Consider the following 27,029-nt stretch of genomic DNA (forward strand, 5'->3'; position numbering starts at 1 on the left):
GGCCTAACCTTCATATTTTGTAAATGAACCCCATGATGGTGAATAGGTGGGAAATAAATCATCTATCTAACCTGGAAAAGATGGAATTCCTTACATCTATTTGGTCTCTGCACACCAGGTATTTACTACTCTGAGTCTTGACATACTTGGTTCTGGAAATACTTAGTTTAACTCAGTCAATTATATATTTTTCCATAGTTACCTTAATATTTTGGTTTTTTCATTTTCTATTGCTTTATTTTTATGGCTTCTTGCTGCTGTTGTATTAGGGCATACAACACAGATCAGAGATATTCCTTTCTCAGAGAACTCTCTGAGAAATTGGCACTTTGAGCCTCAGCTTCTGTTGCAGCTACACATAAATGGGTCCTGTGGCACTGCTACCAATCTTGCTGCTTACGAAATTCTAGCACTTTGGCTGAAAGAGTGCCCTGATGTTAAAATCTTCTTAGGTGAACACATCCCACCACCAAATTATTTTATTTAAACAGATAAGTGTGTGTAATTCGCATATATGTTATATCATAATTTCTATACACATACACACACTTAAAAGTGAAATGTCTCTTGAATAGAAATTACAAGGGTATTATTAAAAAACAAAATGCTGAAAATAACTATTTTACATTTAGATCATAAAACATTCGAAAGTGATGTGATGACAGAAGACCCAGGAGATCAAATGCATCATATATGATTGTCATATATGCATGTTGTGTCCATTGGTTTTTAACTTTCTCTTTAATCAGAAAATAAAAGAGCTTACCTTTGTATACTGAGACCACAGCTTACAGTCACTATATCTCAGCCTATTTTATACAAGTGATATGGCTACGAAGGTCCGAGGAGAACGAGAATAAAGTGAGATAAACGTGCTGAAAACTGCTTAAAAGTATTAACCTGAAATACACAGAGGGTCCAACACCAGTTTTAAAAATACATTAACGAGGTATTCCCAGCTCTTCAATTAATAACGGTGACTGACTGATTCATGATTTTCAAACATTTCACCCAAATTTTAAAAAAGAAGAAAAGGCTAATACCAGCAAAATCTATCAGTGGTTTGTTCCCCAGGTTAACAATTTGAGAGCCTACAAACGACTCAAGGAGCCCTCGCGCCCCCGCACCATGCACTGCATCTAGTCAGCGTGAGGTATGTCGGGAATCTACTGGACCAATTACCTTGCACAAGACATGGGGGACACCTGCAGCCTCAAGAAACACGGCTGCAGGCCACCTCCCTGGCTGGGTGCCAGCCCCCATGCAAAGAAATATGGCTTCAAGGAGGACCCCTATCTCTGAGGAATTATAATAGCGCTAACTGACACAGTCAGGAATGCAACTATTCAGTTTATGTGCTAAAAAAGTTTAAAAACTGTCAGAAGATAGCACAGCTCATACACTAATTCTAAGTTCTACATTGGTCTGTAGACTCCCTGACAAAAGTCTAGGCTAGGAGGGGTTAAGTATATCCAGGTATTGCTAGGTTTCCAAAGGAAAAGTTTTCAAACAGACACCGTGGCTTTGAATAAAGTATTGCTCTTCTTTAAAATGCTCAGTCACTGCTTTCCAAAAGGAGGTGTCAAGAGTGCTGTGTCTGAAAGCTGGAAAGCCTCAGGGGGTCACATTGCTCTTAAGATCAAGACATAGAAATTGCCATTTCAAGCCAGACAACCTGATGGTTCTAGAAGTCAGAGAAGAAATCTTGAGGGCCCAAGTGAATAATAAATGGTGCGACGCTCAGAGGCTGGCAATAGGGGCTGTCAATGAAAAAACCACCTACAGTGGAGAAAAGAGCAGAGAAGCAAAACTTGGTGTTAATGTCACAGAATTTGGTGAAGCCAAAAGCTTCATTTATATTTCTCTGCTCTTTCAGCTGTAAGTGGAATTTTCATTACAAAATGAAGGGGTGGGAAGGGCAAAGGGGGGTGGGGGTGGGGGGAGGACACTTAATCCATTACAAAATTTAAACAGTTCAACTTGCATGGTTACCACTTCTAACAAAGGACTGACAGCTCGATTATTTTAAGTAAAGCAGAGAAATGTCAAAGTTTGCAGCAACTGGGTAGGTTTACAAAACATGGTTAGTAACTTCCAACAAACAACAAATTAAAAAAAAAAAAAAAAAAGACTTGGTAGAAACCATTTGAAATGACTGCCATCATGGTGGAAAAGAGCACAGCTCCCTTTGCACCGTTACAGAGGGGTTGAGTTGCGTTACAAGTCAGCTACTTTGAAAGAATTTTCTAAAGAGAAATCTCCAGAGAGATTCCAACTTGGAATGCAAATTTGACAATCAATTTCAAATAACAATACAGCTGCAGCTGCCAATTAATAGTATTCCATAAACAAAGAGGGCTGTTGTAAATACTTAATTAAGAAAAACTGGACACTACCAGCCATGCTTTTTCTTCTCAGTGATGGCTCTGTTTCATCCATAGGTCAGCAAAACAAATCAATGAAACATGAGAACTCCCAGCGGAGATGGGCCCTCTAGTGTAGGTCTAGCCACTAATGCACAGGATGAGAATGTAAGTTCACAGCTACTTCCGCAAGTGATGAGGTTTTATTAAAGTATCACCCACCACTGATACAGACAAAAGGTCAAGGAGCTGAAGGAACAGACAAGCTGTGGTGTAAAAATCACGTATGTGATTAAGTAACACTAACATTTATTTTCAACTGCCTCTTTCATGCTTATTTAGTGGTCCCAGAGAAACTGGGTACATAAATTTGCCATATTTTGAAGCCCACTCTCAGCGATGAGCACTATTCAGCTCCAAAGACAGAAATGAAGAAAGAAGAGGAAAGCTAATTCAAACTAAAAATGGACAATTTTAAGACACAGCAACTTGTAGATATCAACACAGGACCACAATGTTGCCTTCATGGGGGTGAGTACCTTAATGAGACCATTACCTTCTAGTAACATCATAGGCTTCCAAAGGAGGTGAGAATGCAAGTGGAAGACTTAGGTCTGCACCCTTTACAGCACAGCACAATGTTACCAACTGATCATTTTTCACCAGCTTAATCAGGTGTCTTAAAAATAAATGCTGACCCATGGCTGAAACCTGTCACTTTTCACAGCAGCACTCAACAAGAACTGGGACAATCGAAGAGCAAGTTTTTATGGGGACCCTGTTGCTGCTTTAGATTCTGATTAATTGAAGAGGATAAGAGACCCTTCAATGAATTCCAGAAAAATCGCTAATCTTCTATCTACATGAAAAAAGCCAGGGAGTGAACACAGTATCTTACAGAGTGAAGAAGGCCACAAGAACGAGAGGGTCATTGATGGATTAATTTATTATTTTTTAAAACTTGGAAATTCGGAAACTAAAATAATCACATTCCTCCTTCCCCATCTCTGGGTAGTGCCATCATTTTAATAAGCCATTGTCAGATAACAGAATAAACCTTTATCAGGGGGATGCCCTTGTACAGCAGGAGTACAAAGGGCTTACAAAGTAAATAGACGGGCTCAAACTAACAATCGTATTTGCTTTGTTTTATCAGTTTACTTACAAATGAATGGGTTTCTAGGGCTAAGTTATTATTAGTTTTCAATTCTTTATAATTTGATACCAAAACATATCAAAAATAATAAGCTAAAACAATATTCAAACCCATATTTTATTGGCTTTAATTACACACTTCAGTATTTACAAAGTTAAAGTTTAAATGAAAAGTCTCTATTGTATTAAAAAAAAATAACTACAGCCCGAATTAAAGTGCCCTGGGGCAAATACAGATCAATCAGCTAAGCGTCAGTGACTGCGTCAGGAACCAGGCAGTACTCTGTGTTACAACAAAGCAGTTTATTTGTGATCAGTGTTTGAGACTCTATACATCCTTCACAAATTTAATTTTACATAATCTGATATTCCTCTTAAAACTTAAACTTTGAACTGCTAGACTTATTTCCCTAGAACAGAAGGGCTGGTATAAGTTATTTTCCGGAAATGAGGTACCGTTTCACAGAACTAGTTTCTTTTTTGTTTGTTTTCAAGTTTTAGAGAACTAAATTTGCATTTGTTAAAATCAAAAAGTAGGAAAAGATGTTCTTTACAAATAATTTTGATCAAGTATGTGTTCAAAGAAAGCAGGATAAAAAGGCTTTTTCGCTAACATTCTGTATGTACTGGGTTGTTGTTGGAATAGGAATTAGCTTCTGTCATTTGCTAAAAGAATGAGTAGTGGGGAACAGGATATGTTGGGAATTTCATAACGGGTAACAGAACCATTCTCTTGGGTAAACCTACAGAGAAAAGAAACGGAGAGGACTCCAAATAAGTTTAATAATCCAATAAAAATTTCAGGTTAAAAAAAAAGAATCTTACAGAGATTATCATTAACCTTTTCCAGATTAGTCAGTCAACATGTACCATTATGAAAGAGGCCCACTAACTTTGAAATTACTCTTAATAGTGTGACAATATTTTCCACTCAAAATTAAGATGGCTACATCACAGGAAGAATGATATCTAAAAAGGGATTTCATTTGATTGAGCTGCCATCAATTATAAAGCTCAAAAGCAATGCCATTGATTGATATTCTAAAGTGACTCTCAATTTGGCACATCACATATGCCAAACAGGGATTGTCAAGATTCAAACACAGCTATCTGTGCAGGCCTCAGCTCCCCAGAAAGACAGTTCCAACTGGAGTTGTAACCAGGTATTTATCTTAATGGCTACTGCCAATATTGGCATGGCAAATCTGGAAAGATTAATTACTTTCTAAATTTTGTAATTAATGAGTTCTTGTGGCCTCACAAACTTCTGCATACTCAAGCATGATTTGAAATCTGCTCCTTGTTTCTGTTCTAATGTTTAACCTATGGAGAAATCACAAAGCAGCAACAGCAGGTATCTGAGAGCACCAGATGATCAGAGGGAAACTACCCCACATGCAACAGCTTTACGAAGGCCAGAGACATGTTTACCTTACAGCCAAAATCAAGCATCGTTTTAGTAGGCTGGCATCACAGTAACACTTAAAAACCGTATCTTTTATGTGAAAAATGGGGGCATTAAATTTCACCAGCTTTGGAAGTCAGTTATATGACACATGGAAGAGAGAAGCCTTCTGAAGAGCGGGCTCGGAGTCCGCAGGGTGGAAGTTTAATGTTAAGAGGAAAGGGAAGAACGAGAGAGAAATTAAAAAGATTGAGGAAAAACATGAATGTACCTTAGAGCCTAGATATGTAAGTGTTTTAAAGAAAAAAAGCTCTTGCAAACCTACACTAAAAAACATGGGTCTTACTATGTCTAAAAGAAAGGCACTGACTTAAGGACCTGCCCTAGAAGGCAGATGCTTTGGCTTTCATACAAGACATATCACAATGAGTCCAGTGAGTCAAAATGTATTTGGAAAAACTGACCGGACCTAATTCACAGGAAGGAGAGGTGGTCGAGAGATGCAGAAGTTGGCTGAATGGTAAAAGCAAATGGCCAAATCAAAAGAAGCTAGAGAGTTTGAATTTAAAATAAATTCTAAAAGACAGCATATTCCTGAATGAGCCCCCAGTTCCTAACCCCCTCCCCGTATCTAAGAATAAGCAGAATACGGGGAGCCCCTGGCCATAGCTGAGTATGCCAATGGAGACAGGCAGGTAAGGCTGAAACTCCAGACTCTGTTCTCAACCTTAGAGAAAACCTACCCCAAATGTCAGTCTTCCAGCTTCCCCACATCTTCCAGGTTGTAAATGATCTATCTTAATGGGGAAAGTGCTCAAATTGTTCACTTTCTACTTATTTCTATAGTTATGAAATCAAATGAAGCTTCAATTTAGCAGTGTCTTATAAAGACCCATAATTTCCATCTATGGGAAAGCTGATGCATGAAGAGAAAAAGCACAAGGAAAGGCCTGAGGCTCGTGTGAAGGACTACCACCACAAGTAGCAACACAGGCAAGGTCCTTCTCCTCCGTGTGCACGCATGCCCGGCCTAGGGTCCCACTGGGGCACACGCACTCGTGTACACGCATGCTCTCACACACTCACGTAGGCACACACGCACTGGTGCTCTTTTTGCTCTAAGTGACAAACATTCTGCAGATGGCTGATTCTATACCATGTAGCACCCAAGATAGGAAAAATGTCTAAGAGAGCATATCACTGACTCCAAACCTACTGCCTCCATTGCCACATAAACCTCATTCAAAAGTTATCCAAAGGGCCACTGAGGTTCATTTCTGCATTTGCCTTTGCTTTTATTTTTGAAGGGAGAAGAGATATTCCTATGATTTTCTCACATGTACTACACAGACTTTCTGCAGTAAGAACTTCGGTAACACTGCTGTGGATAACCCTGCATCACTCTCTGGGACCTGTTCCCTTCACCTCCACAGCAAAATTCACAACAAAGCATAACACTGCCAATGTGAAGTGAGTACGTCCTATCCCTAACTCAAATCACCTGCAGTTCATACAGTTTCTAACCAGAAACTTAAACGTGGCTCTGTAACTGGCAGGCAGCCAAGCTAGGAACTGGGTATGGCCCTTCAGTAGCCTTTGAATGGAGTGTAAGTTGGCTGTAAGAAGAACTACTTAGAATATTTAATTTCAATATGGTCAGAAACAGGCAATTAGAACAAGCAGTCCTTCAATCAGGCAAAGCAGAGAGAAGAGCAACTCCAACCAAACCAAGAACCACAAGGTTGTGGCATTTTCCAAGGGAATTTAAGTTGGGTCACTAGAATGAGTAGGTCTGAGATCCTCCAAGTCATTTAAAGAAACCCTAGATACAAACTGTGCTTTGGATTGCTGTGCAGAGGCTAAGAGGAGAAATCAGTAAGACAGTGTACATACCATAGGCAGGGGCAGCTGTGCTGTAGCCATAGGGTGTTCCATAGCCTGGTGCAAAGAAGGAGAAAGCAGGTCAGTCAGGACAAAGGGCAGTCAGCACTGGCCCGATTCACAAGGAACGTCGGGCCCAGCACCTTGGACCCTGCCTGAGGACTTCTTCCAGGTGTGGCTGAACAAGAACCCTTCCCAGGATGGCCCTAGTCCACCAATTCCTCCATGCCTAAGCAGATTGGAAGCTTTTTATTATGGCCTACTAGATACTGACTACACTTACTTCTCACTACACTTACCACATTACATTGTAATTATCAATTCTACCTGCATTCCCCACTAGAATGGCAGAGACTCAAGTCTTATACATCTTTGTATCACCGGAACCCAGCAGAATGGCATGTAGTAACCACTCACTAAACATAATTTGTTCTACAAAACTATACTCAGAACCACTCAAATTACCAATTTCTCAAAGTTGGATAATAGAAATTTCCAAGTCTTTTTTTCAGAAAGCAGTAACAGAGCAGACTAAAGCCTCAAATGCCAGTAAAGAGGCACACACATCAGGCTGCAGGCTTGAGGCCAAGCTCCATGCCTTGCTTATATCCCTATTCTGGGCCCCAGCACAGGGTCTCTCAACAAATGTTGCTAAAATTGACATTAGCATCTGGTGCCTATGAAAAAGGCTCATACTGTCAACATAAAACTTGTACAAAGAACACTTTTTGAACCAATTAGTTCTACCACTAGTTTCTTATATGTCCTTAGATATCTAACTTTTGAGCTGCCACTTTCATCTATAAAATGGGAAACCCTCCAAGCTACTTTATAGTTTTATAGGGATTAGAAATAGTATGTTAACAGAAACAATCTTTAACCTTTTAGTAAAATGACTTTAAAACATATAAATATTGAAACACTTGGGTAAATCTCTAGGAAAAACAGAATAAGGGCACAAAATCTTCACAGGCCCTTTACATTGTACCCAAAACAAATCCAGCCTTTTTACCCTACAGCCCCTTTTCCTACAATCATTTCTGCTGCGAAAATAATTTTTTTTTCCATCTTCTTTAGCTGACCAACTCCAACTCATCCTTTAGGAATCACCTCCTCTGTGAAGTCCCCTAGGCTTGCGGTTCACTTGGCCCACCCCATATCATCGCTTGTTTTGTATTTCACGGTGCTTTCTAAAGTGTCTGTTCCCATCCCAAGTGACCCCAAGCATTCCCTGGGGCAGATGCTAAATCTTAAGTCATCTTTGAATGCTCAGTTCCAAATCTCTTGAGACAAAATATTCAAACACATGTTGAAAAAAAAAAGGTAAACTGCTTTTGGGGACAAATTGAAACATTTTTATAAGAGATAAAAATTTTCACTTTTTAGTCTACACTTAAGTCATAAACCTAGGGGCTGTACAACTGAGTCTTTAGTGCTCACTACATCATATATTTCAAGAGGACAAAAGACAGCTGAAATAAGCAGTAGCAAATGAACAGTAGGAAAAGTATCAGAAGCCAAAAAAGAAGTTAATGCTTAAATAAGAATGCTATATATCAAATTTATTCCAGGAAAAGGCAGTTGGTTGACAAAGGTTATAGTTTCAAAGGCTTTACTAAAACCTCCTTAAAGAGAGAAACTAGAACTGCTGAGCTGGCCAGTAGTTGCACCCCAATACAGACCACTGGCTTCTAATCCTGACTTCCCATCCTACTAAGCAAGGTGACTTTGAATTGCACGCACTGTTTAATATTTACCCTCTCTGAGCCTCAATCTTCTGCAGAAACTGACAGCAGAGGAATGCATTTAAAAACATATGTAAAAATACTACAGTCCCTGCTGCAAGGAATACGCTCTGCAAAAGGCATACAACCTATTCATAATCTAATCTGACCTCATCTGAATGTTCTCTAGGCTATAAAAGAACTTCCTTTTGAAAGTCTTCAGGAGACAGGCCTTTCGCAGAGGTCAGGGCAATGATGTAAGAGAGAAGTTACTAGGATTCCCTCCACTAGCAGATGGTGGCTGGCCACCTGAGTGAGAACATCCCATGACCCAGTAGCTGGACACACCTGGACAAGCACATCACCAAAGGCAAGACAGTTCACCTCAAACTGCCTACTACTGTTTAATGAAAGCTGCTTCCTTTAACAAGACATTAAACAAGGCAAAAAAAAAATTTTTTAATTTCCATAAAATAGTGAGATGTACAGAAAAACGTCCTAATTTTGGACACACAAACTGTATCAAACTGTAACCATCCTCCTTCCTCCCCTGGTCCCACTGCCACTGGTTTTTCAGCCTCTGTCTCTTTCAATGGCACCACCTCCAACCTACCTCCTCCAGCTGAAGATCCTGGAGGGACACTTGAAATCTCACTCTGTTTCATTCTCCACAATAAACCAATCAATTGCTTCTCAAGTTGTTCCATCTGCTCACTTCCTGCCACCCATCTACTTCCCTACATCCATAGGATGTGCCTCCACTGCCTCCTATCTGGGCTCTGAGTTTACAAAAACCTTCTACTGTGTCTTGGCATGCCAACTTCTGCCCCTACAAGTCATTCTTCATACAACAGAGGGTGATTTTTACAAACAAAGTCTGATCTCGTCACTTCTCTTAGAACCCTTCACGACTTCCCACTGCACTTGGGTTCTAAGACCAAAACCCAAACCAAGAAAGACCTCCAGGACTGGGACTGAACATCCAGCTTCAGCTCAAATCCACCCTAGCCCTCCCTGGGCTCTCCACACTACAGACTGGTCTCATCCTCATTCTTCAAATGAGCTAAGTGCCCTCCCACCAGCACCGCAGGGAGCTGACATGCTGCTCCCTCTGCAGGCAGCGCTCTTGGGCCTGAATCCGCTCTAACTGCTACTCATTCTTCAAAGCTCAGTTCAAGTGTCACGTCTTCAGGAAAACCTTCGAGTCCCCGACAGACTAGACCAGGTTTCCCTGTCACGTTCCCTCACAACACTGTGCCTTTCTCCTTTATCACAGCAGCTCGGTCAGTCGTGAGCATTCCATTAGTATATCTCACCTTTATGCCAAACACTTCAGGAGAACAAAATGCCATGCCTGCTCTGTGTCAGAGCCGGCACACAATATTTGAATGAGAGAGTACATTCTTTATATGACACATTTTTGAGCTATGCCCCTAGTGGGATCAACTTCTAGAAGCTTAACTCCAAAGCCACATTATACACAAAACTTCCCAAAAAGCCTATTCTAATTCTTTCTTGGGGTGGCAGGGGTGGGGGGGGGGGTGAGGGGGGGAATAACCCAGAATCTAAGTGAACCTCTTATGATTGTCACACAGTTACGCAAAAAATAATGACAAGACCCAATCTTTACGACAATTTATCTGATCAACAACTGCAAGAGGTTTACTTGTTAAATTCAAAGTTCCATGTTTGCAAGATTACAGGAATTTAACTCCAACGAGACAGCTGTACAGCTACTGCTAAAATGATATAAAGACTGGAACAGAAGACAGAAAGAAGGCTTCTTTCCCCATCTTCCTCAAGCCATGCTGTGAAATGGAAAGAATACCAACTTTGGAACTAGAAACTCTTATTACATTCAGATCTCTGCTCTGCTGTTTACAAGATGTCTCACACTGAACTCACTGCCTTACCTCCCTAAACTTTAGTTTTTCCTCATCTGGAAAAAACAGAAATAATTTCTACTTGAGGAAACACTGTGAAGACTAAAATCAAGTAACTGAAATCATTTATATGCAAGTATCTACTGTTTACTCAGCACTGAATAAGAAAGCTCCCCCTTTCCTTTTTATGTTAATTCTCCAGCCCTCCATGATTCACCAGACACTGAGTTAAAGAAATGCTAACACGGTCAGGCTTCACCTCAATTGAGCAGCCTCTTACCAATCCAAAGGCTTTTCTCACCTGTGAAACCCAACCTGTCATCTGTGTCCCTAATGAATACACCCTGCTCAGTATCCAAACTCCCCAGTGTGTGGAATATCTCTGAGCTTTCTCATTGTCAAAATATGTCCCCTCCACCAAGTGCAATATTCTTCGTCTGTCACCTCCCTCCAAAAGGCCTCTAGTCATTCAGCAGATTCCAGGAGAAAACCTAGTAACATTCTACAGACTCTCTTCTTTCAAATTTCAGTGCACAAGCATCCTATACCTATATTATGTTTCCAGAAACCCTGTGTAACCCTGGAAAATAAAGGAGACACTATTCTTGGAAACTGGCACAGAAAAGGAGGCAGACATCTCTCAGGTTGTACTATACCTGGAGCTATGTAGCCGGGAGCAGCTGTGGCCCCAACAAAAGCCCCCCTTGTTAGAGTTCCTCTTCCTCTGCCCCGAACAGCTTGGACTGCTGCGGACACAGCTGTATTCACAACACCCTTTGCCTGTTAAAAATAACACATTTCATTACTGAGAGAAATAAGATCATCTCATCAACCCTGTAACGTATATAACCTCTACGCGAAACTTGAGCCTGTACATGGCACAATCCATCTAAAGCTGTGATGACTTCAGCTTATCATCTGTAAAATGAAAATGACATATTACAGAGTTGGTCCAGAAAATATGCTGGCATACAGAAGTATGCTGGGCTTCCCTGGTGACTCAAACAGTAAAGAATCTGACTGCAGGAAACCGAGGTTCGATCCCGGGCTCAGGAAGCTCCCCTGGAGAAGGAAATGCCAATCCACTCCAGTATTCTTGCCTGGAGAATCCCATGGACAGAGGGTCCTGGAGGGCTGTAGTCCATGGGGTTGCAGAGTTGGACATGACTGAGCGACTAACACACACACACAGAATTATGCAGATAAAGTGTTCTTTTCACTTGAAGTTTATCCAGAAACAGTTCATTTTCTACACACTTTCAGCAGACACATTACAGACACCTGATATCTAGGTTCAAAATCCACTGAATTCTCTTCCAACAAACAAAAAAACACAGCAAACCTCCCACAATTAGCTATGAACCTGAGTCAGGTTTAAAAAGAAAGAGGTGGGGAAGATTAAGACAGGAAGACCAAAGATGTGGATGCCAGCCCCTGCTCCAAGTAGCTGAGACCTCAGGAAGCAGATTCCTCTGGCAGCAGGGGTGGGGGCTGCAGGGTGGGATTATGGGGGTGTGTGTGGGTGTGGGTGTGTGTATCACCTCTGAAGTCCCTTCTTGCTCTAAAATGCCACAGGACTCTGGTAAAGTCGCAGAATCTCTATGGCAGTCTCCCTGCTAATTGTAAAATGGGGATTATGACATCTACTTTGTTCTCCTTACTGAAGAGTAGAAAGAGCAACTGAGAAAACAGATATAAAACTGAAAAGTAGGCAAGGAGTAACAGTATACAGGAATGCAAAACCATTCCTTTCGGAAACTGAAATTTTAAGAAATAAGAAAACATCTAGATTTAAATTAAATATTATGTTTACTTTTTAATATAATAATGCAACAAAAACTCAAGCTCAGGAAACTTAAGGAACTAGTAACATTCCCTGCTATAACCAAGCTTCAGGGAAGGAGGTTCAGAGCCTCAAAAGTGTTGCAGAGCAAGTCAGCAGCACTACACACAGTTTAAACAGTCAGTGCATATACATGTTTATGTCTCATTGAAAAATCCCCAGCTTTTTTCCTCCTAGGATAGCCTCTATCGCTAGTATGACTGAGTAGAAGACAGCTTCCAGGTCAAATGTATCATGAACAGAGAACAGCCATCTTCCCTTCTGGCTAAGAAAAAAAATCCAACCCACAAATCCAAAATAGACTGCTTCTTGGCTGTCAAGCACATTGAACACATGAGTTTTATATCTTCTAGTATGGAAAATTTCTAAAAATGAGTGAACTTCATGCAGACTTTTTTTTTAAACACAGCTTAGTCAAATGCAGTCAGGAATTAGCAATCTGGCGGCAGCACAATGACTCCACACAAATCAAACTCCTGTCTCCTAGAACCAAACCTAACTACCTAATAAGTTATCTGCACACAGGCTTTATAAACACTAAAATTAACTGACCATATACAAGATGTATGCACAAGAAAAACACACCAAAACAAACAAGGTCACAATTATCTTTCTACTAATTTAGAACATCTTATAAAAGATTTTAGAAAAAGAAAATCCATTTATCCTTTCTCTACACATGTACCAATACAACTTAAATGCTTTATTTGTATTTCATCTCAGTAACAGTTTTCTTTGTTTATATTTTGAATTCGAGAATATAAGCAGTTTATTATAGTGAATACAAAAAATGTAAATGAACACAAAACATATTTCTAAGATGGATATCATATACAATGGGAGCATGACCATAGTCTTTGGAACGAGAAGAATCAGGTTTCAAAGGGAACCTTTACTGTCAGCTGTGTTACTACAAGCAGTGTCAATGCGTCCAGAGTGTTCTACTGTGATCTATTCTACTCTGTTAACAATGAACTTTGCATATGCATATTTAACACAGAATCTTAATCTATGCTTCCTTCTATTGGTCTAAAGATTTTTACTTGACTTTTCCCTATCACTTTTCCTATCAATATATTCAGATATTATTATACCAGTATTCTCCACCAGAGAGAGAATGTGTCTTATAGTTAGTTAATGTCTCTTTTCCCCTCACAATCATGCACATGGTGTATGTCTAGAAAATATTTTTGAATATGTAAATGAACACATGGGAGAATCTGTTATTCAAAAGCGTGCAATTAGGAAGCCATCTTTTCTTACTGCGATCCTTGCTACAATCCTGGGCCTTCTGTAGCTCTGACATTTCCAGTGTCAGTAATGAACAAAAGCAACACAGGGTCAATTTCTACTGTGCTGCCCTCAAAGAAACCCCAAACTAAACAATGTAAAAGGACAAAACTGGAAAGGAAATAGAAGAACAACGGCAGGATGGGATGAGAATAAGCCCAACACTCTCGGCAGCTTCCCTAAACACACACAGCATCTCATTAGAGTCCCAGCCCTTCAACACTGCTTCAAGAGGACTTGAAGCCCCTAATATTTAAAGCCAACCATCTTGTTTTAACATAGGATTTGCCTGAAAGACCACAAAACAGGGGACCAGTAATCATATTTCTATTATGCATGATCAACCCAACAGAAAAAGTTGCCAAGTCCAAGCAAGAAAAATAAATAACTTCAGAAAAATCTCAAGTGGCACAAAGATATGAAAAGAGATTTCACTCAGGTGGTATCTTTCTAAGGCTTAATGCTTAACTCATACCTGAGGGATAATCTTCTTTTTCTTATTATTTGCTGCATTGGGTCCAGAAAACAGTTTCTCCAGGGCAGCTAAAGCTGCACTTGCCTTTGCCACTTTCTTATTTGGACCTGCACCTCTGAATTTTTGTCCATCCACTTCTACCTAAAATCAAGAACAACACTCTGCAGTTATCCCATGCAATTCCTCTGTATAGTTTTAATTTAAATGTATCATAACACAGAAAACAAAAACACCAAAAGTAAAAAAGTGCCATAAGAACTGACCGAGTCTAAGTCTTTTTTTAAAAGCAAGCTCAGAACAACCTATGACTTTGAGGGGAAAAATAAGGTTGCCTGTATCTAGGTACATACCTCCATCACAAAGCGTTTGTCATGGCTTCCACCAGTCTCCGAGATGAGTTCATACTTGAGACCTCTTCTTTTTTCATTGAGCTCCATGACAGGATTTTTGCCACTTGCTGTGAGAATAGGGCCCTGAGTTCTTACCTAAAAGGAGGTTCAACCAAGGAAGATTTTAAAGTATTAGATTTCTTATTAATACAAGTATACTATATCTCTACTGAAAAAGAGGCTCAAAAATTATACTTTAAAGCATTTGGGAGCTAGGATGCATGATTACTTCTACGTATGAATGACAAAACATCTCTAAAGGGACAGAAATCCTACATACAGTGAGCACTGTAGGAAGCCATCTAGCCAGCCTGTCATGGAAGCAAGGAGGTCTCCACAAAGCAGGATGCTACAGCAGTGGAGCCTGGCCATTACCTGACACTCCAGGGTCTGATCTAGTGTGTTCAAGATCTAAGAACAAAACTATAAATGACTAACAATGTAAGTAGAAGAGTAAAGATTCACATTCAATGTTTTTTACCTTTAGGATTAGGCTTAAACAGCTCTCAATTTGGGAGATGGAAAGAAAATGTGCCTATACACCTCTCAGTCTCTAAAGAGATTCGAGGGAACCAACAGTAAAAACAGCAGGCTACAGACTATGAATTCAGAAATTAAAAAATAAAAGCAGTCATTCCCTGCCCTCAAGGATCTAGAGTACAGTGGGAGGGACTGATCTAATCATTATGAAATAATGAACACTCAATGGCACTCCACTCCAGTACTCTTGCCTGGAAAATCCCATGGACGGAGGAGCCTGGTGGGCTGCAGTCCATGGGGTCGCTAAGAGTCGGACATGACTGAGCGACATCACTTTCACTTTTCACTTTCATGCATTGGAAAAGGAAATGGCAACCCACTCCAGTGTTCTTGCCTGGAGAATCCCAGGGACGGAGGAGCCTGGTGGGCTGCCGTCTATGGGGTTGCACAGAGTCGGACACGACTGAAGTGACTTAACAATAGAGCAGGTGCATGTTATGGAAACACAGTACAAGTAATCATTTTCTAGGGCAAACAGCATAGCTTTCCTAGAAGTGAAAGTGAAAGTGAAGTCACTCAGTTGTGTCCGACTCTTTGCGACCCCGTGGACTGTAACCTACCAGGCTCCTCTGTCCATGAGATTCTCCAGGCAAGAGTACTGGAGTGGGTTGCCATTTCCTTCTCCAGGGGATCTTCCCGACCCACGGATCGAAGCCGGGTCTCCTGCATTGGAGTCAGACGCTTTAACCTCTGAGCCACCAGGGAAGCCCAGAAGTGACATACAAAACTGATCTTAAGAGCAGTACCAGACCATGGTAAGGAGGAAACATAGAAGGGCATTCTGGACAGAAGAAACAGCCATGCAGAAGCCCAAGAGAAGGAAAGAATGTTTCGGAAATGTAAATAAATTCTATTTGGCTATATTAAGGGAGTGAGGAGACAAAAGCAGAACCAGATTAGGAACACCCTTGATGTAGCCAAGCCATAAAGGACTTCAAATGTCATGCAAATGAGCTTCAACCTTTTTATGGATACCAGGGAGCCATTGGAGGATTTAAATCTGAAAAGCAGAGCCATTACTTTGCTGACAAAGGTCCGTATAGTCAAAGCTATGAGTTGGTTCATTTTCATATGCACTGTACTATCAACCACAGTACCAAGTACAGAATAGATGATAAGTAAGTCTGTATTTACTAGTAAATCCCTTTATCTTAAACTAATCCTCTTGGTATATCAATGAGATGTCTTTTTCTGATTTTATATTTGCCGACCTTTAATATAGTGGACAATAATGACAAATCTAGACAGTGTATTAAAAAGCAGAGACATCACTTTGCCCACAAGTCACATATAGTATAGTTTATGGTTTTTCCAGTAGTCACGTATGGACGTGAGAGCTGGACCATAAAGAAGGCTGAGCATCAAAGAATTGATGTTTTAAAACTATGGTGTTGGAGAGGACTCTTGAGAGTCCACTGGACAGCAAGGAGATCAAACTAATCAATCCTAAAGGAAATCAATCCTGAATATTCATTGGAAGGACTGATGCTGAGGCTGAAAACCAATACTTTGGCCATCTGATGCAAAGAGCCAACTCACTGGAAAAGACACTGATGCTGGGAATGATAGAAGACAGGAGGAGAAGGGGATGACAGAAGATGAAATGGTTGGACGGCATCACCTACTCGACGGATATGAGTCTGAGCAAGCTCTGGAAGATGGTGAAGGACAGGGAAGCCTGGCATACTGCAGTCTATGGGGTCTCAAAGAGAAAAATATGATTAAATTAGAAAACAACTCTAGAGGTGGTAGAAAGAATTGACACAAAGATAAACTAGCAGTGAGGAAGAGAAGTAATTCATGTAAGAGTGCAAAGGTTAGGACTGAAAATAAATCACAAAATACCACATAACTACAATTTTAGAAAGACCCAATGATTGAGCACTTTTTGAGGTTAGAGATCATGTCTATAATTCTGCCACAGTAACTGCTCAAGAAATGGTGAACGACAAGTATATATAACAGGACTTTAATATATATAAACCTAATGGACAGCAAGATTCTCTTAAAATACTCTATGCTGATTTAATAAGTAGTTGATATTATCAAAGTGGAACACTGGACAATTTTAAAAGATAATATTAATAAACATTCCTGGATCATTTTGTTAAAAACATCATTTCTTGAAGAATTTTTAACAATCTACATTTTTTTAAGTTTTAAGACAAATTTCTGGTCTCCGTCTTTTAAAGGTAATGAGTAATTTCTGAAACTATTCTATGTGGTAATCACTCTCTGTTTTCAAACCCGAAATTACTTTTTAAAAATATTTAATTTTTTTTTTAAATTTGGCTGTACTGGATCTTAGTTGCGGCATGCAAGATCTAGTTCCCTGAACAGGGGTTGAACCCAAGCCCCCTGCACTGGGAACGTGGAGTTTTAGCCACTGGACCAACAGGGAAGTCCCCTGAAATCACTTCTATAAAAATGAGTCAAGACAAAAATAAAAGTTTTCTCCCCTCTCCATTACTACATTTTACGGAAGCAAAGCAGAGATGGATTCACTACCAGAACTTCCACATACTCTCCTGCTGCTGCTGCTGCTAAGTCACTTCAGGCGTGTCCAACTCTGTGTGACCCCATAGACAGCAGCCCACCAGGCTCCCCCATCCCTGGGATTCTCCAGGCAAGAACACTGGAGTGGGCTGCCATTTCCTTCTCCAATGCATGAAAGTGTAAAGTGAAAGTGAAGTCGCTCAGTCATGTCCGACTCTTCGCGACCCCATGGACTGCAGCCTACCAGGCTCCTCCATCCATGGGATTTTCCAGGCAAGGGTACTGGAGTGGGTCGCCAGTGCCTTCTCCGACATACTCTCTTAACTGCTGCTAATTCAGCCCACAATGCTCTGCTCTCTCAATTTCCTTTGAACTTAACAGTCTGAACCTTATAATTAATTAGCTCTTTTTCTCTTAGTGAGCTTCCCAGGTGTGCTGTGGTAAAGAAAGAAAGTCAAGTCAAGTCACTCAGTCGTGTCCAACTCTTTGCAACCCCGTGGGCTGTAGCCCACCAAGCTCCTCCGTCCATGAGATTCTCCAGGCAAGAATACTAGAGGTCGCCATTTCCTTCTCCAGGGCATCTTCCCAACCCAGGGATCGAGCCCAGGTCTCCTTCATTGCAGGCAGACGCTTTAACCTCTGAGCCACCAGGGGAGCTGTGGTAAAGAACCCACCTACAAAGCAGGAGGCATAAGACACTTTGGTTCAATCCCTGGGTCAGGAAGATCTCCTGGAAGAGGGCATGGCAATCCATTCCAGTATTCTTGCTGGAGAATCCCATGAACAGAGGAGCCTGATGGGCTACAGTCCATGAGTCACAAAGAGTTGGACACGAGTATTTATAACACTGCCAGCAAACCATCTTTGCCTGCCTGTGACAACCACTTATGAATGACTGGTCCTCTCCAAAGGCAGGTGCCATGGCTTCTATCCACCACATCACAAGTGGAATCAGGAATGGCTTTCACAGGCCTCAGCCCTAATCCGTTCCCTCCATACAGGCCTACCTGGTACTTCTCAGACATCTACTTTCACAATTCCAGATCTCTGGTGGCCCAGACGGTAAAGAATCTGCCTGCTGTGCAGGAGACTGGGAGACCTGGGTTCAATCCCTGAGTCGGGAAGATCTCCTGTAGAAGGGAATGGCTACCCACTCTAGTATTCTTACCTAGAGAATTCCATGGACAGAGGAGCTTGGCAGGCTACAGTCCATGGGGGTCACAGAGTCGGACATCACTGAGTGGCTAACATTTTCACTTTCCTTGTCCCAGAATGTCTTCTTTCCATCTCTTCCCCACAGAGCAAAATCCTCTTCATTATCTCAAATCAAGCTCATATATTACTCTGATTTTACATGTGTGTATGTTTCATTTTGCAATCATGGTGCTTATCACATCATATCATAATAATGAATATATTTTGCCCTTCTATCCTCAGAATACTTTAAGGCTCTGGAAACAATTTCTGTAGCATCTAGTAATATGCAGATACTAAAAGGAGTTTAGTCCCTCATAGCTCAGTGGGTAAAGAATCTGCCTGAAAAGCAGGTAGGAGACCTGGGTTTGATTCCTAGGTCGGGACGACCCTCTGGAGAAGGAAATGGCAAACCACTCCAGTATTCTTGCCTGGACAATTCCATGAACAGAGAAGTCCGGCCATGGGGTCTCAAGAGTTGGACACGACTTAGCGACTAAACCACCACCAAAAGGAGTTTAGTACTAAGTCCTTGATAAATATTCATTCTTAGAAAAGACAAATTTTTTTTTTAAATGTCATATAAGCTCTTGCTAAGTTAATTTTCCTTATGTAAAATGCTACAAGCAAGGGCCCCTTGAATGTCCAATTAAGCCATGTATCATTTCTACTCGGATTTTTGTAAAATTATATTATCTGTGACAATGTGTCATAGGTCAGGACTACTCAAGAGTCTGAGGAACAGGCTATGCCCTCTTTAGGGCTGGCCCAACTCAATGATGACCTGACCCCCACAGCTTAGAACAAATTTCAAATAATCCTAAATTTCCCTCATTAGCTTTTTTTTTTAAGTTTACATACATAAATACATTCATTCACTGATAGCCAAGCAGCTTGCAGGATCTTAGTTCCCCTTCCAGAGACTGAACCTAGGTCCCTGTAGTGGAAGCATGGGGTATTATCCACTGGACTAGGGAATTCACTAGATCTTTTTGCTTTTCACACTTCAGTTATTGTTTACATTCTTGATATACTGTAATTGTGAGATGCTGGACGTGATTCCCATGGCCAGCAAAAGAGAAACGCTAGTTAAATTAGGATACATCTGTACAGTACACAGTTATGCTTACAAATATTTTTAGAGTTAAGCGAAAAAAAACAAGATGTAAAACTGTATGAAAGTATCATTGCCTTCATAAAAAAATAACCAAAGAAAAAAGGCTGGATAGAAATAAACAAAAATATTAATAATGGCTGCCTCTTAAGTACATACACCTGTATATGCTTTTGATTATCTCATAGGTACTTCTCCAGACCTCTCAAATTTTTGACATTAAACATACATTACTTTTATTTCTAAGAAAAAAATATATAAGCATACCTCTAAGGTACTGGAGGTTTCAGTTGTAGAATTTCCAGTATTATTGCTTGAGTTTGAAGACACTGTTTCATTTTTGCCTTCGTTATCTGACTTTTCATCGGAACTCATACATTCAATATCTGCATCAAAGCCCGTTGGGTATCCCATTGCCTGCAGTACCTGTAAAAATTACATTAAGATTCAGTTTTATTCAAATACCAGACACCTCAGAGAACAGACGAAATACTGAGAACAACAGTTTCAAACCCAAAGCATCTGAATCCATGAAACACCTTGCAGGAAAAGCAAGGGGTTGCTCATCTACAAATCCTTGGTTAAACAAGCTTTACCTACAAAAAAATGGGTATCACCACAAAAAAATGGAGGAAACCTCCTCAGAGTAATTAGGTTTAAATAACAGATAACAGAAATGCAAACCTGAGGCTACTCCAAGTTCACTTAATTTGGAGATGAGGACTTCTCTGATGGCACAGTGAATAAGTATCTGCCTGCCAGTGTGGGGGACATGAGTTCCACTCACGGTCCAGGAAGATTCCATATGCCAAGAAGCAACTAGGCCTGGCATCACAACTACTGAGCCCGTGCACTGCAACTAATGAAGCCCACATACCTAGCTCCTGTGCTCCGTGAGAGAAGCCACCCGAGTGAGAAGCTTGCTCACTGAAATGAAGAGTAGCCCCCACTTACCATAACCAGAGAAAGTCCATGCAAAGCAACGAAGATGCTGCACAACCAAAAATTAATAAAGTACATAAATAATTTGGAAATGAAAGATGGAGAAACAGAATAGCCAAATTCAGCCAATGAGGTGGCAGTAATTAAAAGTAGAGAGGCACACTATGAAAAGTACACTGAGCTAGAAAGGAAAAGATCTGATGGTCTAACCCTTTTCTCCTCTGATCCTCAAGTTTTCTAATTTGCAAAACAAAAGGCTGATTAATTGACCTAAGTTTTATGACTCAATCCAATAGAGGATATTACCACAGAAAGGAAATCAAGACATTTTCTTTACCTTGGAGCCAGTTTGCCTATAGTTACAAAATTACAGCTGTAGCTTCCTCCTATCATCCGTTCCTTTGGTTTTCAACTTAAACCATAATCAAGACTTGAAAGAAAAGATTCAGTCCTTGGGTTTATCCTCTTCTGCTAAGTGAACCAGGAACAAGTCTAGGTGTCTATCTCCATCCTGCCTATCAAGGAGTGATTACTCTATGGCTCCCTCCCATGTTTACTCTTGTGTATTTCCATTCATGTTTGGCACTTCTCATCTTTTTTAAAATAGTTTTCCAAACAGTGTATGTGTGTGCATGTGTGTGTTTGCAAGCCTTTTAAAACCTTCCAGGTTAAACTGCTTTAGATGTTTGCAAAAGAACATGTTCACGAGCGTTTTTATAAGCCTCTTTCAAACAGGATGACATTGAATTATCAGTCACTGACTTAAAGGTCTGTACCAAAGTTAGGTTCCTAAAGATCCCTGTATTTGTCTCAGCTTTTGAGTATGTTTTAAGTTGCTTGAGTGTAAAAGCGATGGCATATTTCTTTATAACCTGAACTATACCTAATAGCTTTCTCAAAACCCTGTACTGGTCACCACACAAATGAGAAAGAAGTCAAACAGCCTAGTCTATAAATGATGGCATCCTGTACAAAGGATTTTGCTAACATACATGAAATTACGCTAAACAAAAAATGGGCAGAAGTAGAATTCTAAATCAAGAGAACCTGAAATTAATTCACCCAGTTCATATGGAGAACTTGGCATTCTGTTGAACATCTCAAATTGTAAATAAATTTTCTGTATTCAATGGGAGTAAGGCCAAGAATACTTTAACATCGTAATTCTAAAAGGACTCAAATAGTACTTCACACTAAGTACACTAACATCACTTGGTTATATTCTCATCAATGTTTGTAAAGAAAACACCTTCTCTACTGCCCAAGTCCTGCAAATATACTCTCTCTGAGACATTCCATCTCTGAAAGAGCAGTTATTAGTCTGGAATTAATACCAGGTTAACAGAGGCTGCAAGTCAAAAGCCATGAGTCCCAAAGAAATTTGATTTGTTTACTCCAATAAAAACTAAAGACATGCAGTTTCTCCAAATTTAATACGGACAGTTAAAAGAGAATAATGTAAATTATTTAACACCACTTCTCTCTGCCTTTTTTTCACATATCACATTCATTTGTTTTTGTAGCAACATACTTCAATACATTTATAAATTATTTCATATAAACGGATAATCTCAAAGGATATTACAAATGTATTTACAACACAGCACAACAAAAACATTTTCAAATTACATCATATTTCTATGAACACATATTCTGAAATTATTAAACAGCATAAGCCACAAAAGTTAAAAAAAAAATAGTGTGGAGTTCTTAAACTCTAGAACAATTTGTTTATAATCAGTATTAAGGTCAAAAAAACTGTTATACAAAGAAAAGTGAGTTTCAAACGTCTGACAAACAAATCAAACCTAATAAACAAATCAATTGAGCTGAAAATCACAAGATAAGGTGAATAGAAAATCCAGGGTAATCATGCCTGTTGTCTTCTGGCAGGGGGTTAAGGCTGAGACAGTTGATACCCTCAAAGATGAGGGACCAAGAGTGAAAACATGAAACACCCTATCCATGGCTCTCCGCTCAGGAGAAAGCCATACGCACAGCTTACGATGGTAGAGAAGTGATGGCTCCATAACTTCTGCAGAGGGGCTTTATTCCTTGTCCCCTTCACCTGATCTTTTGTCTACAATGACTAAGACCCTTTTCATGGCATATGGCTGATTATGTCCGTAAAGATGTTCTTTGTGAGGGACTGTCAGGAAAAACGAAGAAAGGGAAGACTGGCCATTAATCTTCATTACTTTAGGGTATGTGCTGCTAGGCAGCCAGGCTCCTTGAGCAAAACTGGTTTCTTCTTGTCTCATTTTGATTTCAGTGCTGTTCTTAACACGTACAGAGGTTTACCAAGTTACTGAGTAAAGAATGCAAGAATTTTCATCTGGTGGGACCTACTTTTAAAAACACGTTACATATAAAACACACTCCGAAATTCACTTATAACAGAATCTATAATGTGATATAACCTTTACAGAAGGCAATTTAGCAATATATGCCTGACATCTAATAAGAAATCCTAATCCTTTGCTAAAGACAAGGGAGAAAAGGAAAGATACAGCCATGTGAATGCAAGTTCCAGAGAACAGCAAGGAGAAATAAGAAAGCCTTCCTCAGTGATAAGTGCAAAGAAATTGAGGAAAACAACAGAATGGGAAAGACTAGAGATCTCTTCAAGAAAATTAGAGATACCAAGGGAACAATCACGCAAAGATGAGCACAATAAAGGACAGAAATTGTATGACCTAACAGAAGCAGAAGATATTAAGAAGAGGTGGCAAGAATACACAGAAGAACTATACAAAAAAGATCTTCATGACCCAGATAACCACAATGGTGTCATCACTCACCTAGAGCCAGACATCCTAGAATGCGAAGTCAAGTGGGCCTTAGGAAACATCACTACGAACAAAGCTAGTGGAGGTGATGGAATTCCACTTGAGCTATTTCAAATCCTGGAAGATGATGCTGTGAAAGTGCTGCACTCAATATGCCAGCAAATTTGGAAAACTCAGCAGTTGGCCGGCCCCAGAACTGGAAATGGTCAGTTTTCATTCCAATCCCAAAGAAAGGCAATGTCAAAGAATGTTCAAACTATCACACAATTGCACTCAACTCACATGATAACAAAGTAATGTTCAAAATTCTCCAAGCCACGCTTCAATAGTATGTGAACCATGAACTTCTAGATGTTCAAGCTGGATTTCGAAAAGGCAGAGGAACCAGAGATTAAACTGCCAACATCCATTGGATCATAGAAAAATAAGAGATTCAGAAAAACATCTGCTTTATTGATTACGCCAAAGCCTTTGGCTGTGTGGATCACAACAAACTGTGGAAAATTCTTCAAAAGATGGGAATACCAGACCACCTTGTCTGCCTCCTGAGAAATATTTTATGCAGGTCAAGAAGCAACAGTTAGAACTGGACATGGAACAGCAGACTGGTTCCAAATTGGGAAAGGAGTACATCAAGGCTGTATATTGTCACCCTGTTTATTTAACTTCTATGCAGAGTACATCATGCGAAATGGTAGGGTGAATGAAGCACAAGCTGGAATCAAGACTGCCAAGAGAAATATCAATAACCTCAGATACGCAGATGACACCACACTTAAGGCAGAAAGCAAAGAATAAAGAGTCTCTTGATGAAATTGAAAGAGGAGAGTGAAAAGGTTGGCTTAAAACTCAACATTCAGAAAACTAAGATCATTTCACCCAGTCCCATCATGTCACAGTAAACAGATGGGGAAACAATGGAAACAGTAAGAGACTATATTTTGGGGCTCCAAAATCAATGCAGATGGTGACTAAAGCCATGAAATTAAAGTATGCTTGCTCCTTGGGAAAAAAGCTGTGACCAACCTAGACAGTATATTAAAAAGCAGAGGCATTACTTTACCAACAAAGGTCCGTCTAGTCAAAGCTATGCTTTTTCCAGTAGTCATTTATGGATGTGAGAGTTGGACTATAAAGAAAGCTGAGCTCAAGAGAATTGATGCTTTTGAACTGTGGTATTGGAGAAGACTCTTGAGAGTCCCTTGGACTGCAAGGAGATCCAACCAGTCCATCCTAAAGGAAATCAGTCCTGAATATTCACTGGAAGGACTGATGCTGAAGCTGCAGCTCCAATACTCTGGCCACCTGATACAAAGAACCTACTCATTAGAAAAGACCCTGATGCTGGGAAAGATTGAAGGCGGGAGAAGAAGGGGACCACAGAAGATGAGATGATTGGATGGCATCACCAACACGATGGACATAAGTCTGAACAAGCTCCAGGAGTTGATGATGGACAGGGAAATGGGGTCGCAAAGAGTCGGACAGGACCGAGCTACTGAACTGAATACGTGTTTAGCGAATTAACAGATCACTCAAATGTGCTTTCTTCTTATTTATTTTTGGCTCTGATGGGTCGTGGTTGCTGTGTGGGCTTTTCTCTAGTTGCGGTGGGTGGGAGCTACTCTCTAGCTATGGTGTGTGGCCCTCTCATTGCAGTGCTTTCTCTTATAGAACATGGGCGCTAAGGTTCGAGGGTTTCAGTAGTTGTGGCTTTCCAGCCCTAGAACCAGACTCTATAGTTGTGGCACATGGGTTTAGCAATGTTATAGCATCTTCCCAGATCAGGGATCACACCAGTGTCTCCTGCCTTGGCAGGCAGATTCTTTACCACTGAGCCACTAGGAAAGCCCTGTGCTTTCTTCTTAACCTAGCAATTCCATCTCTAGAATGTATCATAAAGGATAATCAGACTAGTTCACAAACATGAAAAGCAATCAACTCGATGCATCTAAATCTAAATGGATTAGCTACATTATGGCAGATTGATAATAAAAATATTATACCATCACTAAAACTTAGAACAAACTTTGTTATTAAAAAAAAAAACCTCATTATAAATTTTTAGATACACAAGAAAGCCATGGTCCTATTTTAAATATACATTTTTGTATACACAGTATGTTGGTGCCTCCACTCCTTATGTGAAACCCTTGGAGCCAGTTTTCGCAATTCCTAATGATGCAAAGTTTATAAAACTAAAACAGTACATTTACCAAATATTTTCCAAATCCTCAGTGGATTCTCAGGTGCCACCCTATGTGTGTGCATCAAACTTAGGGAAATATTTTTCATTTTCAATACTTTTTTGGAAGTATAATTTTAAAAACAAAAAGCTTAGAAAAATACATACCAAAATATTAATGATTATTACGAGAACAAACAACACCTAAATCTTGTCGTATTGCAAAATTTGCCACTCTACCAACTCCCCCAAATTTGACTAACTGAAATCTGCAATGTGGCCACTAGCTTATATTACACGTTATTACAAGAAATAATCCACAGACTATCACTGCATCAGAGATCCCTCTGAAAGACGTCACTGCTTCATGATATTGCTTTGATTCCTTCTTATGAAGACCTACCCAAGGGGAATGCCAAGCGACCTTTAGGCCAAAACAACTCTGACTCTCATAATCAACTGTCATAGACAAAGAACTGATACAGATATTTCACAAGCTTTCTGGTCAAATGTTAGAGAACTTATATTCAAATTTGTGACTCATTCTCAGCATAGTTTACAACTATATTTTTAGCCTTATTCCTAAATTCCCTTTTCCCTCATTCTTAGTATTCTTTTTGTCTCGTTTTAAATTCATATTTCAACACACTTAAAAAGTACTCCCTTTTAAACAACATACCGTATTGTTCTATAATGTTACAGCTTAGCTGTTATTTTTCTGCATTATGCTTATTCCCACTTAACAAATAACTGACCTATGTGTATATCCACTGTCTTTCTCCCCATCCTATCCTCATCAGAATGCAAGTTGCAGGAGGGTGGAGACTTTCTTTTGGTCACTGCTATATTCTTAGCATCTATGATAAATGTTTACATTTTCATTACTAAATACCTGCAAACTGGAATGATTATGAAAACAGACCAATTGTATCTTATGTCATACTGTTACATAACAGAACTTTTCTAAAGTTAAAAATTATCTTCCATCTACATGATCTTTGACATTTTCATATTTCTCTGCAAGAGGCCAGATGTACTCATGGATAGAGTATAGTATTTAGCAATTTTCTACAAACTTATATGCATAATTGACTGGTTCAATCCTGGGTCTTATTCTTTATGGAAATTTCAAAATACAGAAAAAGCACCGGATGCCAAAAAAAAAAAATCATTAATTTATGATAGAAAAAAATCTGCAAATAGCAAAATATCCAATGACGGGAATGTTTAAACAAGTAACAGTATATCTATTATAATCATTATAATAACACAGCCATTAAAATACATTTATAAAGATTTTAGTAACATGGAAAAATACTGATGACATGTGAAATGAAAGAGGATTAAATTACATATACACT

At 39.8% G+C, this 27,029-nt stretch overlaps 1 protein-coding gene across 3 annotated transcripts in view; it reads right to left on the minus strand.

Moving 5' to 3' along the window:
* STRBP (spermatid perinuclear RNA binding protein) overlaps nucleotides 224-27,029 on the minus strand; it is a 145,375-nt gene continuing 118,569 nt past the window's right edge. The window contains exons 13-18 of one of the 3 annotated variants that reach the window (XM_018055743.1): nucleotides 20,020-20,178; nucleotides 14,370-14,504; nucleotides 14,020-14,160; nucleotides 11,068-11,191; nucleotides 6,817-6,861; nucleotides 224-900 (exon numbers count right to left, since the gene is read on the minus strand). In XM_018055743.1, coding sequence (XP_017911232.1) covers nucleotides 896-900; nucleotides 6,817-6,861; nucleotides 11,068-11,191; nucleotides 14,020-14,160; nucleotides 14,370-14,504; nucleotides 20,020-20,178 — 609 coding nt within the window. In that variant the 3' untranslated portion in view covers nucleotides 224-895. Of the gene's footprint in view, nucleotides 901-3,291; nucleotides 4,262-6,816; nucleotides 6,862-11,067; nucleotides 11,192-14,019; nucleotides 14,161-14,369; nucleotides 14,505-20,019; nucleotides 20,179-27,029 lie in introns of those variants that run through there. The other 2 variants (XM_018055741.1, XM_018055742.1) reach the window with 2 other exon arrangements.

This window comes from Capra hircus, chromosome 11 (assembly GCF_001704415.2).
Source record: "Capra hircus breed San Clemente chromosome 11, ASM170441v1, whole genome shotgun sequence".
NCBI classification, from domain to species: domain Eukaryota; kingdom Metazoa; phylum Chordata; class Mammalia; order Artiodactyla; family Bovidae; genus Capra; species Capra hircus.